The sequence below is a fragment of the Ptiloglossa arizonensis genome, chromosome 5 (assembly GCF_051014685.1).
Source record: "Ptiloglossa arizonensis isolate GNS036 chromosome 5, iyPtiAriz1_principal, whole genome shotgun sequence".
NCBI lineage: Eukaryota > Metazoa > Arthropoda > Insecta > Hymenoptera > Colletidae > Ptiloglossa > Ptiloglossa arizonensis.
This window is the reverse complement of record NC_135052.1, coordinates 21,473,994-21,495,548: the sequence shown is the minus strand read 5'-3', so window position 1 is coordinate 21,495,548 and position 21,555 is coordinate 21,473,994. Positions and strand designations below refer to the sequence as shown.

General features: G+C 34.6%; 1 protein-coding gene across 2 annotated transcripts in view; it reads left to right on the top strand.

Moving 5' to 3' along the window:
• Positions 1-21,555, top strand: part of LOC143146755 (uncharacterized) — a 33,454-nt gene extending 11,899 nt beyond the window's left edge. The window contains exons 2-4 of one of the 2 annotated variants that reach the window (XM_076311360.1): positions 8,356-8,571; positions 11,632-11,924; positions 17,596-21,555. In XM_076311360.1, the coding sequence (XP_076167475.1) occupies positions 8,356-8,571; positions 11,632-11,924; positions 17,596-17,890 (804 nt within the window). In that variant the 3' untranslated portion in view covers positions 17,891-21,555. Of the gene's footprint in view, positions 1-8,355; positions 8,590-11,631; positions 11,925-17,595 lie in introns of both variants that reach the window. The other variant, XM_076311359.1, reaches the window with a different exon arrangement.

The following is a 21,555-nucleotide window of genomic DNA, read 5'->3' as shown; positions in this document are numbered from 1 at the left end:
TGGCACTGATGGATTTTTTTTTTGTTTCAAACCCTGTAACATTTTAAGGTTAGAAATCGATATCAATGGTTCATCGTGACGAATATCTTGCATTGTTTTCCATTGTTTACTTTACATCTCTTACAATTTTTGAACGATTAATTTCTCCTTTGAATATTTCCAAAAATTAAATTTGTCCCAAAGTTTATATATTTAGGAAATATACAATTCCCCTTATTAACATCTAAAAGCAAAAATAAAATACGATTGAATAATACTTAGGATAGATTTAATCTTTCGAAAATTTTACGAGTCAAAATAAAAACTTGTAAAATATACGTCAGTGTCTTTCTAAAATTTATACAAATTTTCTTTTCACACTTACATATTAAAATAGGATTACACACCTTCTATACATATTCGTATACATACGTCTAATAAATCCGTTTTGCTATTGAATTTAGTGAATTAAAATTTCACACTCCGAATAGGTTACCAGTTATCACGGGCTAATCTACTTCAGTAAATTCGAAATGTTTGCTTTATCTACGATATCACCCGAGTCCACTGTGACCTTTGTCTCGGGGCAGATGGTCCATTTTCTGCAAATACGGAATACCGTTTGCTTCTATTCAGGGCATAGGAAACCTGTAAAGAACCATCCAGCTTCATTAGGGAGTTTCCTGGTTGTACTATATCAATCTGTGTCCGCACTGTTTGTTAGACCACCGATTTTCTTTTTTTTTTTTTTTTTTCGTACGAGGTTGGGATAATTATACCCCGATGGAAAAATTTTGAGAAAAGGTGTAGACCCGTGGCGATATTTTTACCCGGTGAATCGTTTAAATGTCATCCCCCTGACTCTTACGAATTGCATCGTTCGAATCCCTTCGAACGCAACGATGATAAATTTGTACGTAATATTTTGTAAACGCCGATATTTATTTATTTATTTGTATCGATAAACGGGAAACCCACATCAGTGTACACAAGTAAATTAAGAAAGACACACGCGGGAAGAAAATGTGTATTGTTATAGATAGACGAAATCGAAATATATTTAACATTTTGAGGTTAGAAATCGATGACAATCAATAGTTCGTCGTGACGAATATCTTCTATCGTTTACCATTGTTTATTTTGTACAAAACTGTGCGACGATTGATTTCTAATATATTTTTTTCTTAAACATTTATGATTTGTGAAGAATTGTTGGAAAATCGCTTATAGATTCCAAGTTGAAAAGTGTTAAGTAAATTTCACAGGAACCGAAGTGATTGCTTTTAACGTTTTTCCAATTCGAGCTAAAAATTTCAACGGAAATTGGGTCATAGATGTGAAAAAAAAGTCCCGACTATAGAGCAATGTAACAAAATTCGAATTGTTTTTTTTTTAAATAAATGAACCTGAATCTGAAACACTGGAAAATTCTCTTGGAAATTTGTTAGGTTCTGTCGAACAGTATTATTGTAAATTTCCATTTAAAAATAAGTATAATTTATTTTTGGAGAATTGATCATATTTAATTGCATTTCTATGGTTTTCTTTTCTTTTAGTTCGAAGCAAGAGCGCGCTTTGAGTACAAAAAGTGGGGTAGCTTGACAAAAATTTGATTTTCGATGGTGAAAAATACGTTTCGACGCGATATTTTCTACTTCCCCGGTATCGATTCGTTTCGAGTTTCAACCCCCTCCCCCCCCCCCCTTCACTTTTTTCTCTCATTTTGTTTCCCACGGAGATCGGAGTCAACTTTTTTCAGGCTGTGAGCATCGAAAAACCCAGCGAAACGTTTAACCCCGATTGAGAATCATTGTCGAGAGACTGCAATGCTATTTCTCATCAGTATACGTGTAACAATACGAAAACGAGTCTCGTTGCTTGAATGTATGGCAATGAGGAGTAGACATTGATGTTACAGTAATTCCCGCTTTCAAGTCACAACTTTTACATTTGGATTTAACTGGTGAAATTCCTTGGTAGAATTTATTTTATGCACTTATGAAAACTAATCTTTTGTATAATTATTTTTGTAATTTTTGTAATTTTTGTACAATTATTTTTATATAATTTTTGTATAATTTTTGTATAATTTTTGTATAATTTTTGTATAATTTTTGTATAATTTTTGTATAATTTTTGTATAATTTTTGTATAATTTTTGTATAATTTTTGTATAATTTTTGTATAATTATTTCTGTATAATTATTATTGTATAATTTGTGTATTTACAGTTACATTTTCACAATAGATATTATCAATGGATTTGCGCGATTTTTCAATGAAAATCAATCTAAACAAACCTTATACGTATTATTTGTAATTGTGAGTCAAAATAATCATTGTTAAATTTTCAAATATGAAGTCTTTCGAATAATATTGCGCTTAGACTCTTTTTTACTGAAAAAATCTCGCCAATCCATTGGTAATACTCTCGTGAAAATGTAATAAAAAATATAAAAATATTTTATCCACCGAGATCTCTCTAAAGAAACTCGAAACTTCAATCTATCGGATGATCTCGATTTTTGGAATTTTCTGGTTCGACGAAAGACACGTTTTAAAGAAACCTTACCAGAGGATTGTGAGGTTTTCCTTCTTAAACCAATATCCAAACATTCGTGTGATATTTCTCTCCACAGGGATTTGAGACTCCAATCGATCAGAAGTTCTCGATTTTCAGAACAAATTCAACGGGAGACTTGCGTTTAAATAAATCTTACCAAGAGATGTTTCCTCAGAAAGAAACTTTAGTTTTGCTCTACAGATATTTGTAACATAAAAAATGTCAAAGTGTATACAGGACGTTCTATCCAATTTGACTATTTTAAATATTCCACTTGTGTTCGATGATAAAAGAAAAATCTCGACACATTATTTACTTAAATATTACATTTATTTCATCTTGGTCGCAACTATTACATCACACTAACAACAATAAACCAAACTATATAGTCACATTTAAAAAGTATCAAATAATATTTGCATTGTACAATAGAAATATTGTTTTCTTATCGTATTCATTCTTAAACAGATTTTTTTCTCTGCTTTTTTTCCCATCGTCAAAAATAAAAATATTCAACAAATAAGATAATTAAGGTGATCAAGTTAGATTAGACTCCTTGTACACTCTACCAGCCCGTATAATATTAAAATCTATGTTTACTCTTATACTTTCCTCTCAGAAAGTTCTTAAAGAACACCATTCTTTCGCCCTGGAACAAGAATAGCCCCATAAATAGTTCAACCATTCTTCGTCGTCGATATTTTTGCTCTCTAATAAGTTTCTCAATAAGTTTTGTCGTTCGATAAGAAATGGAGCTATCAGCTTCGTAGTTTTATTTTTCCAAAGATGGTACTACTGTTCGATGAACACGTGTGAAGTTTCATGTAGATTTGTCGACTCGTTCGTATATTCACAGTTGTTCAAAGTTCAAGTGTCATAGTATTTTTTTTTTACTTTAGTGACGTGATTACTTTAGTAATGTGGTTACTTTAGTAATGTGGTTACTTTAGTGACGTGATTACTTTAGTGACGTGATTACTTTAGTGACGTTGTTACTTTAGTGACGTGCTTACTTTAGTAATATGGTTACTTAAGTGACGTGGTTAGTTTAGTGACGTTGTTACTTTAGTAATGTAGTTACTTTAGTGACGTGGTTACTTTAGTGACGTGGGTACTTTGATGACGTGATTACTTTAATGGCGTGGTTGCTTTAGTGACGTGGTTACTTTAGAGACGTGGTTACTTTAGTAATGTGGTTACTTTAGTCATGTGGTTACTTTAGTAATGTAGTTACTTTAGTAACGTGGTTACTTTAGTAATATGGTTACTTTAGTGATGTGGTTAGATTAGTGACGTTGTTACTTTAGTAATGTGGTTACTTTAGTGACGTGGGTACTTTGATGACGTGATTACTTTAATGGCGTGGGTACTTTGATGACGTGATTACTTTAATGGCGTGGGTACTTTGATGACGTGATTACTTTAATGGCGTGGTTGCTTTAGTGACGTGGTTACTTTAGTGACGTGATTACTTTAGTAACGTTGTTACTTTAGTGACGTGCTTACTTTAGTAATATGGTTACTTTAGTAATATGGTTACTTTAGTGGTGTGGTTAGTTTAGTGACGTTATTACTTTAGTAATGTGGTTACTTTAGTGACGTGGGTACTTTGATGACGTGATTACTTTAATGGCGTGATTGCTTTAGTGACGTGGTTACTTTAGTGACGTGCTTACTTTAGTAATATGGTTACTTTAGTAATATGGTTAGTTTAGTGATGTGGTTACTTTAGTGACGTGGTTACTTTAGTGACGTACTCACTATAGTTACTTACTCTAGTAAGCCACGAGCCGGCGAACTTTGCACTTTTATTACCACGCCGTGATAAATATTACCGGTGAACTGTTGCTGCAAATCCTCTCGTGCGTCCATCCTACGTCATCACGTTGCGAAGAATCGAGCCGTGTTACCGCGTAGTGACCTTCATCGTGTCAATGTAAACAGGCCTTAATGAAAATCCAATCCTGAGAATATTTCAAGATGACGAGAACGAAAGCAACGGGTTTGTGCGAGGTCGAAGACTTTCAAACTTCCGTCGAATCGAAAGTTCGCGTTAGATTTATTTATGGAGTGAATTGTCTCGAGTTTCCGCGTTACCAGCGCCATTATGGAACCCATTCGCCAGAGTTTTCCTGTTTCGAACCTCTTCGAGTGAGAATTAATTTCTTTTCTAATGTGGAAATCTTTAGAATGGAAAATTACACATAGAGAAGTTCAATTAGGAACATTTAGTAAATTTTAGTAATTTTCTCCAGTGTATTAACTGAAAAAAAATGGAATTTGAAGAAACGAGAATCGTTAATTTAGCAATTGCAATTATTTTTGTGTACGAATATTTGTACGTTCGCTGATATTTAATGATAAAGTATTGATTAAAAAAAGTGCTGGCTGATACGAACATCTAAAGTGTAGATATTACAAAATAAATTGTTAAAATACTGATTTTGAAAAATTTAACCTCACCTTGGAACGACCTTTGGAAATCTCTTCTGCACGTTTGCAATTTCTTTGATAATCTAACCGAGTTCATCCTGTACTTTCAAGGCTGTTGTAAATATAATGCAAGAAAAATTATTATTTCAGTATGGTAACTGAAATAATAATTTTTAGCCCGTTACACTTTTAGTTATTCTTCAATTAAAAATCGACCGAAAGGTATTATCCCTCTCTTTCTTAAAAATACATCAGAATGTTTATGTTAAAATCTCGTGGAAGTATATTTTTCTTGCGAAAAAAATTATATTTCCACGAGAGAGAAATTATCTTATTTTCGCTTTTTCTTTCTAATCGTGGATTGAATTAAATTGCATGCGTGTAGATTGACAACTGCATAAAATTAACGGATGATTTATAGTTTTTGCGCGAAGAAAATTACTCGTTAAAGGAAAGTCGATCATTAGCAAGAGGAAGACGCTTTATCGAGGTGATCTCGTTCGATAACGATTTTTCGTTGAAAGCGTCTCTCCTCCCATTAATCTGTTTTGATGGCAATAAACAATGCTCTCTTCTACTCGATTGGACGTTATTCTCGGACATTCCATAAATGTTTCCTGCGGATAATGAAACAAAGACTTCATCAATCTTTTATTAGACGAGCCTGGAAAATTAACCAACTCTGTCGAAGCGCTCGTTGCTATATTCTCCATTTCTATTTATACCTTCTTCACTTTCCTATTTATTCCATTCGTGCAGAATAGTGTATTAAATATGCATTTTACATCCGAACGTATGAATCATTTATTTCACTCATCTGGTAGGTAAATAAAATAGTTGAACGAACAGTTTCCATTCGTTTCGTTTCGACGAAAGTGTTTCTTCAATTACGTTATTCAAAGTCAGAATTTTATTATTCACGTTAGACAAAAGTATTTCTAAACACGCTTCATGAAAACGATAAAAATTATTTAATTATTAAAGTCACACGTTTTGACTCGATGAACTTTAAAAAATTAAACAGAGCTATTGTGGTCCAATTGTAATCTTTTGTTTGCTGACAATTGATACAACTTTTGTGAAAAAGTGGACAAAAATATCTAACCGTTGTTCTTAAAATCTGAGTAAACATTTTTTGTCCAATTTTAAGCATCGTCCTTATTTGTTACGATTGTCTCTCAATTTTAAATTCCGCGTCGTTAAAACTGGAGATAGTTTATTTACAATGAATGTAATGATAAACGTAATTACAACAGATATTATTTATCATAGACATTCTTTGTAAATTTTCTCTCCTATCAAGAGTTCAAGTATCGAACACTGATCGATTCAAAAAATAAAGAAAACGATAAACAATAATCATGGATAATTATCTACACTTTACAAGCAACTTACAGTGTCACAAAGTCGCGAAAAATCATATTAGCGAATTACCTCTCCATTTGATCCGAGTAGGTAAATCTTCAAATCGAACCACGAAGCAAACAACAGTCATTAGTGGATTGTCCACTACAACCCGCTTCGTCATTAATTATTCATCCAAATCATCCACTTATTCGATTACAAACAGTTGGACGCTTTAATCCGAATCGTATGCAGGGATGTGTATTTTCAATGTGTCGATTAATCGTGTTTCATAAACGTGGACGACGAACGGAATTACAGGAAGCTTTCCCGCCTCGGAGTCGATAAGCCGATTCGAATTTTCACTCCGTCGATTCACTCGGTTGCGGTGAAACTTTAATTCGAAACGAAAACGAATTGAACGTTCGTTGTGCGTATTATCGATGCACGTTTCTTTCTTTTTTTTCTCGAATCGAGACGAACAACGATCGTTTTGTACGCGACAATTGTAACTATTGTTTACGAAACGCATTGTTCGGAATATGTGTCGCGATAGCCGGTGAACAATATTCCAGTGAAAATGTAATCAGGCAATTGATTCAACACGTCCAAACACATCGCTCGCCTGCGGCGATATTTCCGTGGACATTTTCATTGGACGAATCAATTCGAGCCAGTGACAGCCCTCACGTGACGCAAATGCAACGTGCATAACGTGCCTGCGCGCGTGTGAGTGACATAACGCCGAGAAACGGTATTATCAGGACAGGAACACGGTTATGTCAGTCCCAGTGGACACGTACGTTCTCTTATTTAGGAGGCTGCGATGCTTCGGTTAAGATATTGAACGACCTGAAAGTAATTTCTTGAAAATTGCTACACCCCGATAGGAAAGGTGATACGGAATTTCCAGTATCGTGGAAATGTACGATTAAAATCGTTGATTGAAAATTGTAAATAATGAAATGGGAGATGGTCGATTCTGATTTTTCGGTCACGAGGCGTCGGGAGACAAATTTTTCGCGACGAATATTATTTCCCTCGCGACAGTAGTGTCAAATTTATTAACGAACATGGGCCTCGAACAAAAAGAAAGAAACGATGTCTGAATTATTTAAATTTCACATGAGGATATATTTTTTGCGGTAATTAATTTCAAATATTTTAAGATATGCATTTTATATATTTTTTTAAAAATTCGATTTTAGTGTTTGAGTAAAATCAAGTCTCTGATTCAATTATGAAAATTAATTCACGATTTGAGTGTTATTTTCCAATTATTTAATAACTTAATAAAATTATTTCTCTGTTCATATCTCTATTAATGTTTCTACTTATTTCCCTTTTATTTCTCTATTAAATTTTCTATTCAATTCTCTATTCATTTCTCTATTAATTTTTCTATTTATAGAAAATTTATTTTCCCCATTTACTTCTCCATTTATTTCTTCATTTATTTCCCTAAATAAATAATTATTTAATAGAGAAATGCATTTCTCTATTTCTCTGTTAAATTTTCTATTTAATTTTCTATTTACATCTCTATTAATTTCCCTATTTATTTCTCTAAATAAACAATTATTTAAAAGAGAAATAACGTTCTCTATTTCCCTATCAAATTTTCTATTTAATTCACTATTAAATTCTCTACTAACTTTTCTATTAAATTTTCTATTTAATTCTCTATCAAATTCTCTATTAACTTTTCTATTAAACTTTCTATTTAATTCTCTATTAAATTCTCTATTAATTTTTCTATTAAATTTTCTATTTAATTCTCTATCAAATTCTCTATTAATTTTTCTATTAAATTTTCTATTTAATTCTCTATAAAATTCTCAATAAAATTCTCTATTAATTTTTTAATTAAATTCTCTATTAATTTTTAAATTAAATTCTCTATTAATTTTTTAATTAAATTCTCTATTAATATTTTAATTAAATTCTCTATTAATTTTTCTACTTATTTCTTCATGTACTTCTCTATTCATTTCTCTATTTATTTCTCTAAATAAACAATGGTTAATGTTCGACAGAAGCCACTGAGAGAGTTGAGCCGGCTGTGCCTCGGTACGGGTGAGCAGAGCAACGTCGTCACCGCGGAAGTTTCCGTAGAGACACGCGGCGGACTTCCTCTACTGCAGGTATGGCCGAGCGACTCACCCAGAGGGGAGGCAGATGGCCAAGCCCAGGCGTTTGTATTCCCAGACGTCCAGGAGAACGTCAACGACAGCGGCATCGAGTCCATCCAGGTAGCCTTCGCTAGAAACGTACGTGTAGCTTCCAGCAAACCTGGTAACGACTCTCCGAATTTAACCCACCATGTCCTGTGCCCGAGTCACTGCTTTTGTCTCCCAAACTGTCACGATGACTATAACGCACACAATGACGGAACTTGGCGTATGTTAAATAATCCCTACACGATGAGGCAAGACGTGAAGCTTGGTATTTTTTTCTTGTTAATTATTTATACATTTTAATTACCTTTAAATATTCATTCTTGAAAGCATCATTTACAGAGTGAGTTGAAAATTGCAGTGCAATCTGCCAGGGGGTAATTTTACTTAAAAAAGAAGAACATGTGGTATGCAATTTATTCATCCTAGACCTTTGTTTTCGAGAAAATCGAACTTGAAGTTTGTTACTTTCATTTTATTGTGCGAGTGTAAATATTCTATACCTCATTGTTTTCTTATTCTTTTTTTTCACCCACCCTGTATTAACTCGCATAATTTGGCACTTTGAGCGTTGTAAGTTGAGATCATTGTTTCCCACGAGTTTATAAAGTCCTCGCGACTTCATCGTGTAGTTGCGTTACTTTAGTGATGTGGTTACTTTAGTGTCATGGTTACTTTAGTAATATGATTACTTTAGTGACGTGATTACTTTGGTAATATGGTTACTTTAGTGACATGGTTAATTTAGTGACGTGGTTACTTTAGTGACATGGTTACTTTAGTGATGTAGTTACTTTAGTGGCGTAGCTACTTTAATAACATGGTTACTTTAGTGACGTGATTACTTTAGTAATATAGTTACTTTAGTGACGTGATTACTTTAGTAATATAGTTACTTTAGTGACGTGATTACTTTAGTAATATAGTTACTTTAGTGACGTGATTACTTTACTAATATAGTTACTTTAGTGACGTGATTACTTTAGTAATATAGTTACTTTAGTGACGTGATTACTTAGGAATATAGTTACTTTAGGGACATGATTACTTCAGTAATATAGTTACTTTAGTGACGTGGTTACTTTAGCGACGTGATTACTTTAGTAATATTGTTACTTTAGTGACGTGATTACTTTAGTAATCTAGTTACTTTAGTGACGTGGTTACTTTAGTAATATAGTTACTTTAGTAATATAGTTACTTTAGTGCCGTCGTTATTTTAATGGTGGTAACTTTAGTGACGTGATTACTTTAGTCTCGTGATTACTTTAGTGACGTAGTCACTATAGTTGCTTTAGCCCCGGATAATGAAATAACGATCTATTTTGAACACCGCGTTATCACAAATGTGCAACGAAAGGTACAGAAACAAAAGACTCGCGCGACGATGTGTACAATTAGTGAGATATCGACGTGAATAAAAAATGACTCCGGCACGGAACTCGGAACTGCAGTAGTCGGAAGGTTAATAGACCGCTATTTGTTGCCTCTTGCGTGTGTGTGTAAATCTGTTGTACTCTAGGGAGAAAGAAAGATGAGTCTCGTAAGGAATGCAAGACGTATTGGGTCAGACGTTTCGGTCAGCCTTTGTGTGACTGGCGACTGAGGAAAAATTACTCGACGATATCCATATTCCATTAGGTCATCCAAAAAGTTCGTTTCCATCATTTCAACGAAGCTCAATATTTTTCACTTTTTCTCTTCTTTAACGTTGAAACGTAGCTTCCATCTTGTTCGATAATCCTTTCTCGTTTATCCGATAAGTTCATTATTCCACTTTTGTAAAATGTTCTACTCTTTTGATTTTTTTCATAAAAAAATTCTTGCTCGTACTTGGATCAGTTTCTTTGTTCGGAAAGTTTCTTCCTGATAATTAATCCGACGTAATAAATAGAAATCTGACGTAATGTCTGCAAAATAAGGTGTTGTAATATTTCTCAATTGAAATCGTACAGGTTTTTCTTCTTTTTTTTACACGATTCTCGCAACGTTTCATCGATCACTTTTATGAAATATAGTTTCTTTCAATTTGTACAATTGTGCTCATTATCTTTCGTAATTGATCCTTCAAACGCTTTTCGTGATACGTACAACACGATGCAACGTACCTTCTATTCGTTTATAGTTTTTTTGCTTATACTTCTCGCGAGAAACACAAAATGAACGATTAACTCACACAGAAGCTACACTCGGAACACACAACATGAGTTGTAGGTCAAACGATGTTTTATTACTCAGGTAAAAAGGTAATAAACTCTCTACGTCCGGAGCACGAACTTTCTGAACGATATAATACTTACTCATGGTACTATATTCCCCTTAACGTGAGACTGATTTTTCTTTCTCTCTACAATACTGCCAAGAAACGTCAAACAATTGTCAATGTTTGATTTTAGTGAAATTAAATATATACACAGGGTATTGGAAAATATTAAACTCGTATTTTCGTCATTGTTTAATATTCATATTAAATTGGTGAAACCATTGCCCTCACAATCGTGGATGAAATACCTATTTATTGATTTTTTTTTTTGCACTAGAAACTTACTTTATTTGAATAAAAAAAGTTCATCTCACTCTGAAATAAAATGTTCCAAAAAATGTATTGTTTCTCCAGTTATATATAGTACACTATTTTAAGGGAAGAGACTCGAATAAAACATTTAAATAAAAGTAATTTAAAAAAAAACCTCCTTTGATTTTTTATTCCAAATTGACATAAAATAATACTAAATTGCATATCATTGACAGGAAAGTCTATGGAGAGTAACATTTATTAACGAAAGTCGATAAATTGTAACAGAAATACAAAAAAAACAATTTATATCTTAGAATGTTATAGAATATATACGAAAAGTATAATCGAGTTATGTTATAAAAGAATTGTCGAAAATCATTATCATTTAAACGTTTCGCACGAGTCTCCCTTAATGTCGTGGTGTACCATTTTGCAACTGAAAACGGAGAATTATTTTTGCAACGAGGGTGTTAATTTTAGCAGACACGTCGTATAGGAATTTTGCTCACGTTCGACTATCGTTGCAGCGTTTCGTCTGTCCTACCTTTGTAAAGCGTTTCAGTGCACCAGGAGAATTATGATTGCATTATTATACCACACGAACGATGTGTTAAAAGGCATCGCCATCGCCCTGCGGCGTAGCGAGCACCAGCCCCGCCGCGACGCCGCAACAATCGCGACGCGCCAGTCTACTCCATCCGGATCACGCTCGACTGCAGCTGCATCATCTGCATCACAATCACCACAATTCCGGGTCTAAGAATCCGCCAACCCCTGACAGAGCGTCCATAGACGAAGAACCACCACCACTCCCGCCGAGTCCTTCCAGTTCGACCACCAGCAGTCTACGATCTATGCCCAGCTCGGCTGTCGCCTCGATGCACTCTCAAGACAGGAGACGTAGCAGCAGGTAAACTATGTTAATTGATTATTAACACTTCGAAATATCTTCGTTGCCCTTATCGTGGGAAAAACACCTGCCTTAGCTTCTTTCTGTTCTGAAACATTAAAAGGTGACGATGAATGATATTTTTATTTCATCATTGGGAAATATTTTATTATATGATTTAGATTTCATAAATATTAAGTGGATTTCTTTTTATTTGTTGTAAATAATGTTAATTGATTATTAACACTTCGGACAAATACTTGCCTCGGTTCTTTTTTGTTACCAAATATTTATATTATTTAGAAACGGAGAAAATTTTATTCAACTTAGTTATATTTTTATTCAATAATTCTGAAATATTTTATTCTATAATTACATATTCTATAATTACATTTCATAAATATTAAGTAGATTTTTGTTGTTCGTTGTAAACGATGTTAATTGATTATTAACACTACGAAATACCTTCGTTGCCCTTATCATAGGAAAAACACCTGCCTTACCTTCTTTTTGTTCCCAAACATTAAAAGATGATGATGGAATTATATTTGTATTTGATCATTGCGAAATATTTTATTATATGATTTACATTTCATAAATATTAAGTAAATTTCATTTTATTCGTTGTAAATAATGTTAATTGATTATTAACACTACGAAATACCTTCGTTGCCCTTATCATAGGAAAAACACCTGCCTTACCTTCTTTCTGTTCCCAAACATTAAAAAGTGACGATAAATGATATTTTTATTTCATCATTGGAAAATATTTTATTATATGATTTAGATTTCATAAATATTAAGTAGATTTTTGTTGTTCCTTGTAAACGATGTTAATTGATTATGAATACTCCAAAAAATCTTTGTTACCCTTTTCATGGGAAAAACACTTGCCTTAGCTTCTTTTTGTTCCCAAACATTAAAAGGTGACGATGGAATTATATTTTTATTTCATCATTGGGAAATATTTCATTATATGATTTAGATTTCATAAATATTAAGTGGATTTCTTTTTATTTGTTGCAAATAATGTTAATTGATTATTAACACTTCAGAAAATCGTCGGAAAAATACTTGCCTCGGTTCTTTTTTGTTACCAAATATTTAAATGTTTATATTATTTAGAAACGGAGAAAATTTTATTCAAATTAGTTATATTTTTATTCAACAATTCTGAAATATTTTATTCCATAATTACATATTCTATAATTACATTTCATAAATATTAAATAGATTTTTATTGTTCGTTGTGAACGACGATAATTGATTATTAACACTCCAAAAATCTGCGTTGCTCTTTTCACCGGAAAAGCACTTGCCTCGGTTCTTTTTTTATCCCGAATATTTAAAGATTTATATTATTTAGAATAGGGGAAAATTTTATTCAAATAAAAGGTGACGATTAATTATATTTTTATTCGATTATTCTGAAGTATTTTATTCTATAATTTACATTTCATAAATATTGAATAGATTTTTTTTCATTCGTTATAAACGACGTTAATTGATTATTAACACTCCAAAAAATCTTCGTTGCCCTTTTCACCGGAAAAACACCCCAGTCATTTTTTCTCCCTAAACATTTAAAGGTTTATATTGTTTAGAAATAGGCAAAATTTTTATAATTAGTATTTTGTATATATAAACTAGTTTTTCTTTTATTCATTGTTCAAATCTTTCATCCAAATAGACATTGTTCAGCCACCCGACACTGAACGTTCAATCGTTTCCATTGTGATGCCACAAGCCATTAAGGCTTCCTGCTGTGATACGGATTACCGTCAAGTATCCCCCAGTATTGTGTCAAGAATAGTCTTGTTATGTGAAACGTATCCAATCTAACAAACCTCTGCCTCTTACCAAATAAATTCCTCAAACGAGATTCCTATCTTTTTCTCAAATACTTAAACGCTCACATTTAACCCTCGCCATATCACATCTGGGTCTCTTGAGACCCAGATAGACCTTCCTATTGTACAATTAATAGCAATTAATAATATATCATTAGTACAACTTTTCCTAAAAATTAAGAAAAATATCACAAAATAATGGAATCTTTCTTCGAGATATTTGTACGTGGTCAAATCACGGGTCAGTTTTGACCCACGCGCGGCCTCACCCCTGATCGCCTAAACCGTCGACATTACGAGGATTGAACGATACCGAATCTCGCAAGTTAATAATCACCATCTGGAAATTTATTTGCCGGCGTGTCGAGAAAAAAAAGCGAGTTAAATAATTCTAAACCGATGATAACAATCCGAGACCAGTTCCCGACTATGGAAATTTTTATCCAACGAGTCCACGAACAAGGAAATCAGAATTATTCCTTGCGTTGATCGCGATAAGCCGTACCGGCCCGTTCGAGTCAATTTGCACAGTACATTTACGACTACACCTGACATTTCCCTGTAAATATAGCGACAGGTGGAGAAAGGGCACCCTCGGTGATTCAATCTCCTATCATCGTCGATGTCGTCGTTCCACATTGATGAACTTGTTGCTACTACAAACGTACACCGGACAATGAATTATTAAATCGGTAATAGGTCAACAAAGGTCTCGCGTGAATGTACCGGCGTGTCGTACGCGTGACACACGATATAAATACCACGGGATCGTTACGGCTGATTCCATCGATGTTTCGCGATACGTGGCCAGATAATTTACAAAAATTATTACCGTCGACCTTAATGCCACTGGTCCCGCGAAACAATTCCAAACCGCCAATCGTGCGCCAACTTGTGTCACACCGAAGTTAATTCGTATTTGGGGCACAATTTTTGTCCAGTTTCATTCATTAATTCGGAGTACTAATTAATATTAAAACTGGCTATCGTGTTCATTCTAGTCATCGTAGTACACTAACGAAGGACTTTGAATAGTGCTTCCATAGCTTCATTCTGACGAAACTTTGTTTGGGTTTTTGGAGCGCTGAAAAATGGGGGACACGTATTTATTTTTTAAAAGGTAACATTTTTTAAGTTTTTCATCTCTTCTCAAGGTTGCAGCCGCGTTGAAAATCATCGAGTGTGTGTGTAGTGTCCGTCTGCGAGAAGATGGCTAACGAGTGTGTATATCCCCGCTTCTAGCTCTCCTACCGGAGCACGCATTGCTGCTATTGGCTGAGAGCGGTGACGGAGATCGAGAGTGACCAATAGCGATAAGGCGTGCAGCGGTAGGGGAGTTAGTAGTTTGTGAACTAGAGTGGGGATGGAAACATGAGGTTGCCTTCTTTTCACGCATGGACAGTACATATTCTCGAGTAAGATAAGCTTTTGAAGAAATTCTGTATGGTTTTTTATAGAAAATAACACGAAGAACTCATTGACCAAAAAAAATTAATACGAACGTTAGTAAATCACATGGAAATGTTTACTATCGTCTAAAGACAATTTTTGCAATTACTCGTTGTGTTTAAAAATTGTCAATATGTGTACAATATTAATACAATGTAAAAAAATTTGGGACTAATTATTACATTGTATATTATTGTCTTTTCGATAATTTTGAAAATAAAAGTAGCAAAAGTGACTGGTTTATTTTTTCTACCGGTATATGTATACAAATATAATCAAATTTTATTCAAATAATTTATATTCGAGAAAAATGCGTACACAAAAAATATGAAACACTCACGAAGCAATCTATTTTCATACATTTCCAAACACTCATTCAATCTAATAAATTTCATAGCGTTTAACAAAAAAATTATTAAAAATTTCGAGGAAAGACCCTTAATCTTGCTTTCGTTTCTGCAGCCAAGAAAACTTACGTGCCCCTAATTTTTTACTGCCCCATAAACCGACAAAGTTTCGTCAAAATCGAAGGGGTGATATTTGGGGGATGTTTCTTCCAAGTTTACGGTATTCCGTCATCTTCAAAAAAAAAAAAAAAAAGAAAAAAAAAATTCCAATCCTCGACCGGAGAATTGCAAACGAGAAACGGAAGCTCGTTTTCTTTTGTCATTTGCAAAGTCGAGGCCTCCAGAAAAATGAGAAGCAGCATTTGTAGAACCATCAACCCGCGCGAGGAAGTCCCCGAAGGTCTCTGTTCCCGATCCGTGGAAATTACTACACGGGGAAAGTGGAGCTAGAAATAATCCCTCGGGCTGACACGGTCTGACGTCGATCTTGGCTCATGTCAAGGCGCGACCCTGGCACCATGCAAATACGACGACCAGCAACCCCGAGCACGTGGAGTTACCACCCAACGCCCTTTCATTATGCACCCGGTGATATTAATCGCGGCTGGTATCCGAATAATTCGTGCTTTTCCCCGAAGACGGAAATCGTCTCGACTTCGCCTCCTTTCTTTTCATCGCGCCCTGAAGTTTCAAGGGTGAAACCTTCACCCAGACACTGAATCGATCCAACTGTGTACGCGGTTTCAGTTTCATTCGACAGGCTTTACAGTGGCATAAAACAAACCAAGTATTACGAAAGTGGTCGTTTAGAAGCCTCAAAGTCTTGGTATCAAATAATTAACTTGTACGAATCGGTTGTCAGGATTATCCCCGCTTTCAAGTGACAACTTTTACATCAGATCCGAGTGAAGGAATTTAGTTTCAGTTTCATTCGACAGGCTTTACAGTAACATAAAACAAACCAAGTATTACGAAAGTGGTTATTTTGAAGCTGCAAAGTCTTAGTATTAGATAATTAACTTGTACGAATCGGTCGTTAGCTTAATCCCCGCTTTCAAGTGACAACTTTTACATCAGATCCGAGTGAAGGAATTTAGTTTCAGTTTCATTCGACAAGCTTTACAGTAACATAAAACAAACCAAGTATTACGAAAGTGGTCGTTTAGAAGCCTCAAAGTCTTGGTATCAAATAATTAACTTGTACGAATCGGTTGTCAGGATTATCCCCGCTTTCAAGTGACAACTTTTACATCAGATCCGAGTGAAGGAATTTGTCCCTTTCATTGTTCGTGTGCATATATGAAACTATCCTCCGTGTGAGATAAAAATTGCTACCCCGTTTTCAAGCGATCTAGAGACGATGTTGCTTGAAAGCGGGGATTACTATATTTTGCTAATAAGACTACGGTGTGGGTTCTTTTTGATTGTTTTTCGAGAATATTGTGGAGGAGTCGTCCAAATAGAAATTTTTTTAAAATAATAATGTGTATTTTAATCAGTTTGTCGCGTTTCTAATAATTCTGTCATTTTTACTGTTTTTTAATTCTCAAGTTTTACGTCTCGTACACTCTTCAAATGAAATACACTGACGTTAGTTAGGTTCTTGCCCAAAATATTCACGTGTATTCCAAAAATTTATATCTACAGTACGTGTACGAAGAAATTGCATCTGGAGTTACGATCGGTCCTATTTTGATCTCCTCGGGTACTAAAAAGATGTATATCTGTCCCGTTCGCACCTGAGGAGTTGGTCCTTCAACAAATAGGACTCTATAACTCTATACTAGTATGCAATCGACAAATAGAATTATTTGTACCTAAAAAAATTCATACAGCTTGAAAAATTATAAATGAATATAACGTGTACAAAACTTAAAATCCATACGTCTAATAGTGTCCTAAAAAAAAATATTAAATATCGCCCAATTTTCAGTATTCCAAACTAGACAGATCCTTCAAGTTGCACTCTAGCGTGAATAAGAGACCGAGGTGTCACACGCCATTCTTTATGACGTCACCAAAGTAAACGTCTTGTTTGTTCAACAGGTACAGCATGTTCGACGCTCTGGACCTGGAGTATTCCCTCCTGAGGGCAGCAGCACGTGGCTCCGTAGGTCCGTACTCTCTCTCGGAGTCCTTGCACAAGCTGACCTTCACCCAGAGCCTCGCGTTCCCCGCGTTGGCTCGTGGTTTGGCCTCGAAGCAGAGCATTCCCACCAGGAGGCCTCAACAGCACACGGAGAGCGGTTTGAACGCGTTTGCTAAGGTGGTCACCGCGCTGGTTCTGGTTCTGGTCAGCGTATTGGTCTTCGGTGTTGTTTACAAGTTTGTGAGGACGTGAGGATGGCTGCTGGTGCCCGATCGACAACCTGCCACGTCGCAGGAGTTCAGTCGACCGGGCGCCGGCGATCCTCTTGGCAATTAACTTGTCCGATCAATCGATTGTGTTGACTTTCTGCACCTCAAACAAGTTTGAAGAAGTTTGAAGAAGTTTGAAGAAGTTTGAAGAAGTTTAAATAAGTTTCAATGTGCGAGTGAAAGTTTGAAGAAATTTAAACAAGATTAAACAAGAAACTTGAGGAAGTTCGAGGTAAATTATGTTTTCTATTGTACTTTGAAAGGGCAGTGAAGTGAATCTCGATGGAAGTTTGAACAGAAAGTTTAAGGTTGTTTGTCACGGGCTCTCGTTTATGAGAATTTATTTTCAGTTGGATTATAGGTCTATTTTCTTGTTCCTGGTTCGTTGGATTCTTTATTTGGAGGTGAATCAGATAATGAAAGCCTCTTGAAGAGGCTTTTTGAATTTTTGTAGATGTTTGGAGTTGTTTGTGTGGAACGATTAAGGCTGTATGTTGTGAAATCTCTATTGGAATTGTAGGGATTGAAAGTTTCGTACGACGATCATTTCTTTTCCATTTCTTTCTCGAAAATATTGACGCGAAAATATTGAATAATGTTTGAGGAATTGCGCAATCTGGGTCCCGTTCTGTAGAACGAATTGCAGCGAAGTGCATCAAGACTGACGAGTACCGTAGTTCTGAACAGCTTCGCTATATCGTAAAGAAATTATATATTTAACAATTTTAATTGCCTCTTGTGGACAAATTATTCATTGAGATCTCCATAATGGGAGGGAAAAAAGTTGTTTAAGTGTGCGTGGCTAAGAAATTACGGATCAAGGGCTCACTTCATTCGAGAGACGTTGAGTGACAAAAATAGATACCATAAATGTACAAGGTGTCGGAAGATCGAAAGTAACACGTAGTTCAAAATAGAATGTAACGAACGAGCTTGACAGGATACAATAAAACTGAACGCAGATTGTTTAGATGTTGATTGTTTAGATATATTCAGGGTGTACGGAGTGCACGAATTCAGCGGCTAAAAGCGGAATTTCGGAGCAAAGGGTGGCATTTTGATACGGTGCTGAATAATTTAACCGCAGCGTTAACGAGCATTTTTACTGTAAAAACAGTGAGCGGTAAATAATAATTGAAAATTTATCGTTGCTGCAACATTTTCAAGCGGGCGAGGTACACGTGTAGAATACAATTTAAACAATTCGATAATTGAATAGAATTGAATGAAATATTTTAAAAAATTAACCGGATAAAAAACACCGCGTATTTTTCCTCCGCAGAACGAATTGTGAGTATTGGAAAATTGAAAATATCGAAATCAAGAATTATTTTCGATTTTATATAATTAAAATCTTCCAATTATTCAACCGAGATATTTGTCGAAACAAAATAAAAAACGCGTTGTGCAATATTTTAAGTCTCGCGAAGTGACTTTGAGAACCTCGTCCACGTGAAAAATCTAAAAGCTAATGCGATGTAATCTAGGGAGAAAGAAAAATCAGTCTCGAGTTGTTAAAATGATGGTACAATGAGTAGGTAAAGTGTCAACAGTATCGACAAATTTTTGCTTAGTCTCAGGCCTTAAATGTCTGGCCCAATGCAACTCGCAATTCCTTCCAAGGACTGATCTTTTTTTTTCTCATCTACAGGGTGGTTCACTAAAAACAGACCACTGTAATATCATCGTTACTTTAATCGATAACAAAAAGTGTCGCTAACAAAAATTGTATGGCTTTGATAGGAACACAATACGATGGTAATAGTTTTCCTTTTACTAATTTTTCGAGATATTCAATTATTATAAACTTACAATTTGACCTTGAATAACACTGAAGAACCAGATACACCGTAATATTTTTGTTTTCAATATTTTTATTCTCAGAATTCATTGTTCGATTAAATTCCACCATAAAGAACTGTCATTGCATTTCAGAAAAATAAAATAAACTTGACCTTCGAATCTTATCTACGAGGTCACACACAAAGGAACTATTCTCCCCATATTAAGGTTCCTTCGAAGTCTATAAATCTCATTATTAACGTTTCTTTCTATTGATTAAAATAACGAAACTGCTTAGCATCAAGGCGGACTGTTTTTACGGACCACCCTGTATACACAAGAGCGTGCACAAGCAGGCACAATTAGGTAAAAATCCGTGACTCTTCAAGTGCTTTACACGATTCTCTCTCGACGACAATCGCTCCAACATTTAAACCGTAATTTTAAGCGAATCACGAGCTGCGTCCTCGTCGAGAAATTAAAAGCTCACGGTGGACCGGGAGGCTCGGTAATCTACGGCGCATGCGCGATCGTCAGATCGTTGAAATTCTCTTCCCGCTTCGTGCTAATTGTAACGTTAAGGCAGCCTGTTGGAGTGCTCTTTAGCGTTAATGAAACTCGAAGTGAAATTCGAAATCCTCGAAACGTTTTTCGTTCAACCGTCTCTTCGTAATTTTTCTAATTTTTCGAATAAATATCTTTTTGCTTTTATTTCCTATTTAATAACAATTTAAGTACATACATACTTTGTAATCAATTTTCCATCGATGTAACTATAATTTCGACCGGTCGATATTACCGATTCATTGATACGTATTGTTTCGTAGAAATCGATTGAATTTCGAGTTTCGACTTTTATAAAAAGAAACGCGCTAAGAGATATTTTTCTTCGGGTTACGTACCGTTGGTACTTTGCACAAGATAATCGTGAATTGTACATGTACACATATATACTATACGTGTATTGTAACTAATATATACAAGGTGTTTCATAAAATCTGGACACGATTTTGAACGTGAATAGAATAAACGAAAGTAATAAAAATATGTTTTTATAAATATTTATCAACACGATGTTCTCGATCTACGGTTTGTGTCTCGTATGCGATCTTGTTAACTATTTGTAAACGCTTTCATAATGCTCTGTGCAAATTTCTAATAATATTATGTGCGAGGACTGGCACGATGCAGAAACAATTATCGAGAAGGTGGGTGTATTAAATGTTTACACGAACGTTTAAATTATTTTTGAAAGTCCAAATCATTCCCCCGAAACATTATGTCCAGATTTTTATGGGACACCCTGTACATTCTAAGCGTTCTGCTATTTATTGATAAGCAACGAAATTTCTAAAATAATCCTGAGATCTTGTCACGCTGACGGAGAACAACGCCGCACTCTAATCTTTTTTTAATGTGCAACGTTGAAAGTATATATACATATACATAATCATTGAGGAGAAAAATTTTTTTTTCACCTCGATGAAATTGTACTTTCTGCGGTGTAACGATGATTCAGGCCAAGGACTCGCTGATTTATAAAAAGAGAACAAAAGTAATTTCTGCGAATCGAAAATATTTTTCCATAAAACGGTGCAAAATTTTCCATAAAAAATGAAGAAAATTGAATACGAAGATTTGATTTTTATAAAGAGATCACGGTTTTCGCTGTCGTAGTAGTTGAACGTAAAATTAATGTAGACGCTGGGATTGATTCCTTTCGTTCTATTATTTTGAGACAGATCATTCTTTTTCAAGATGCGAGAGGACAAACATAGTCAAATGATTTAAAACTATTCTTCGATCAGTCGCTTCGTACTGTAAAGAACTTTCGTATATGTTCGAAATAAATTTGAAAATAAAGTT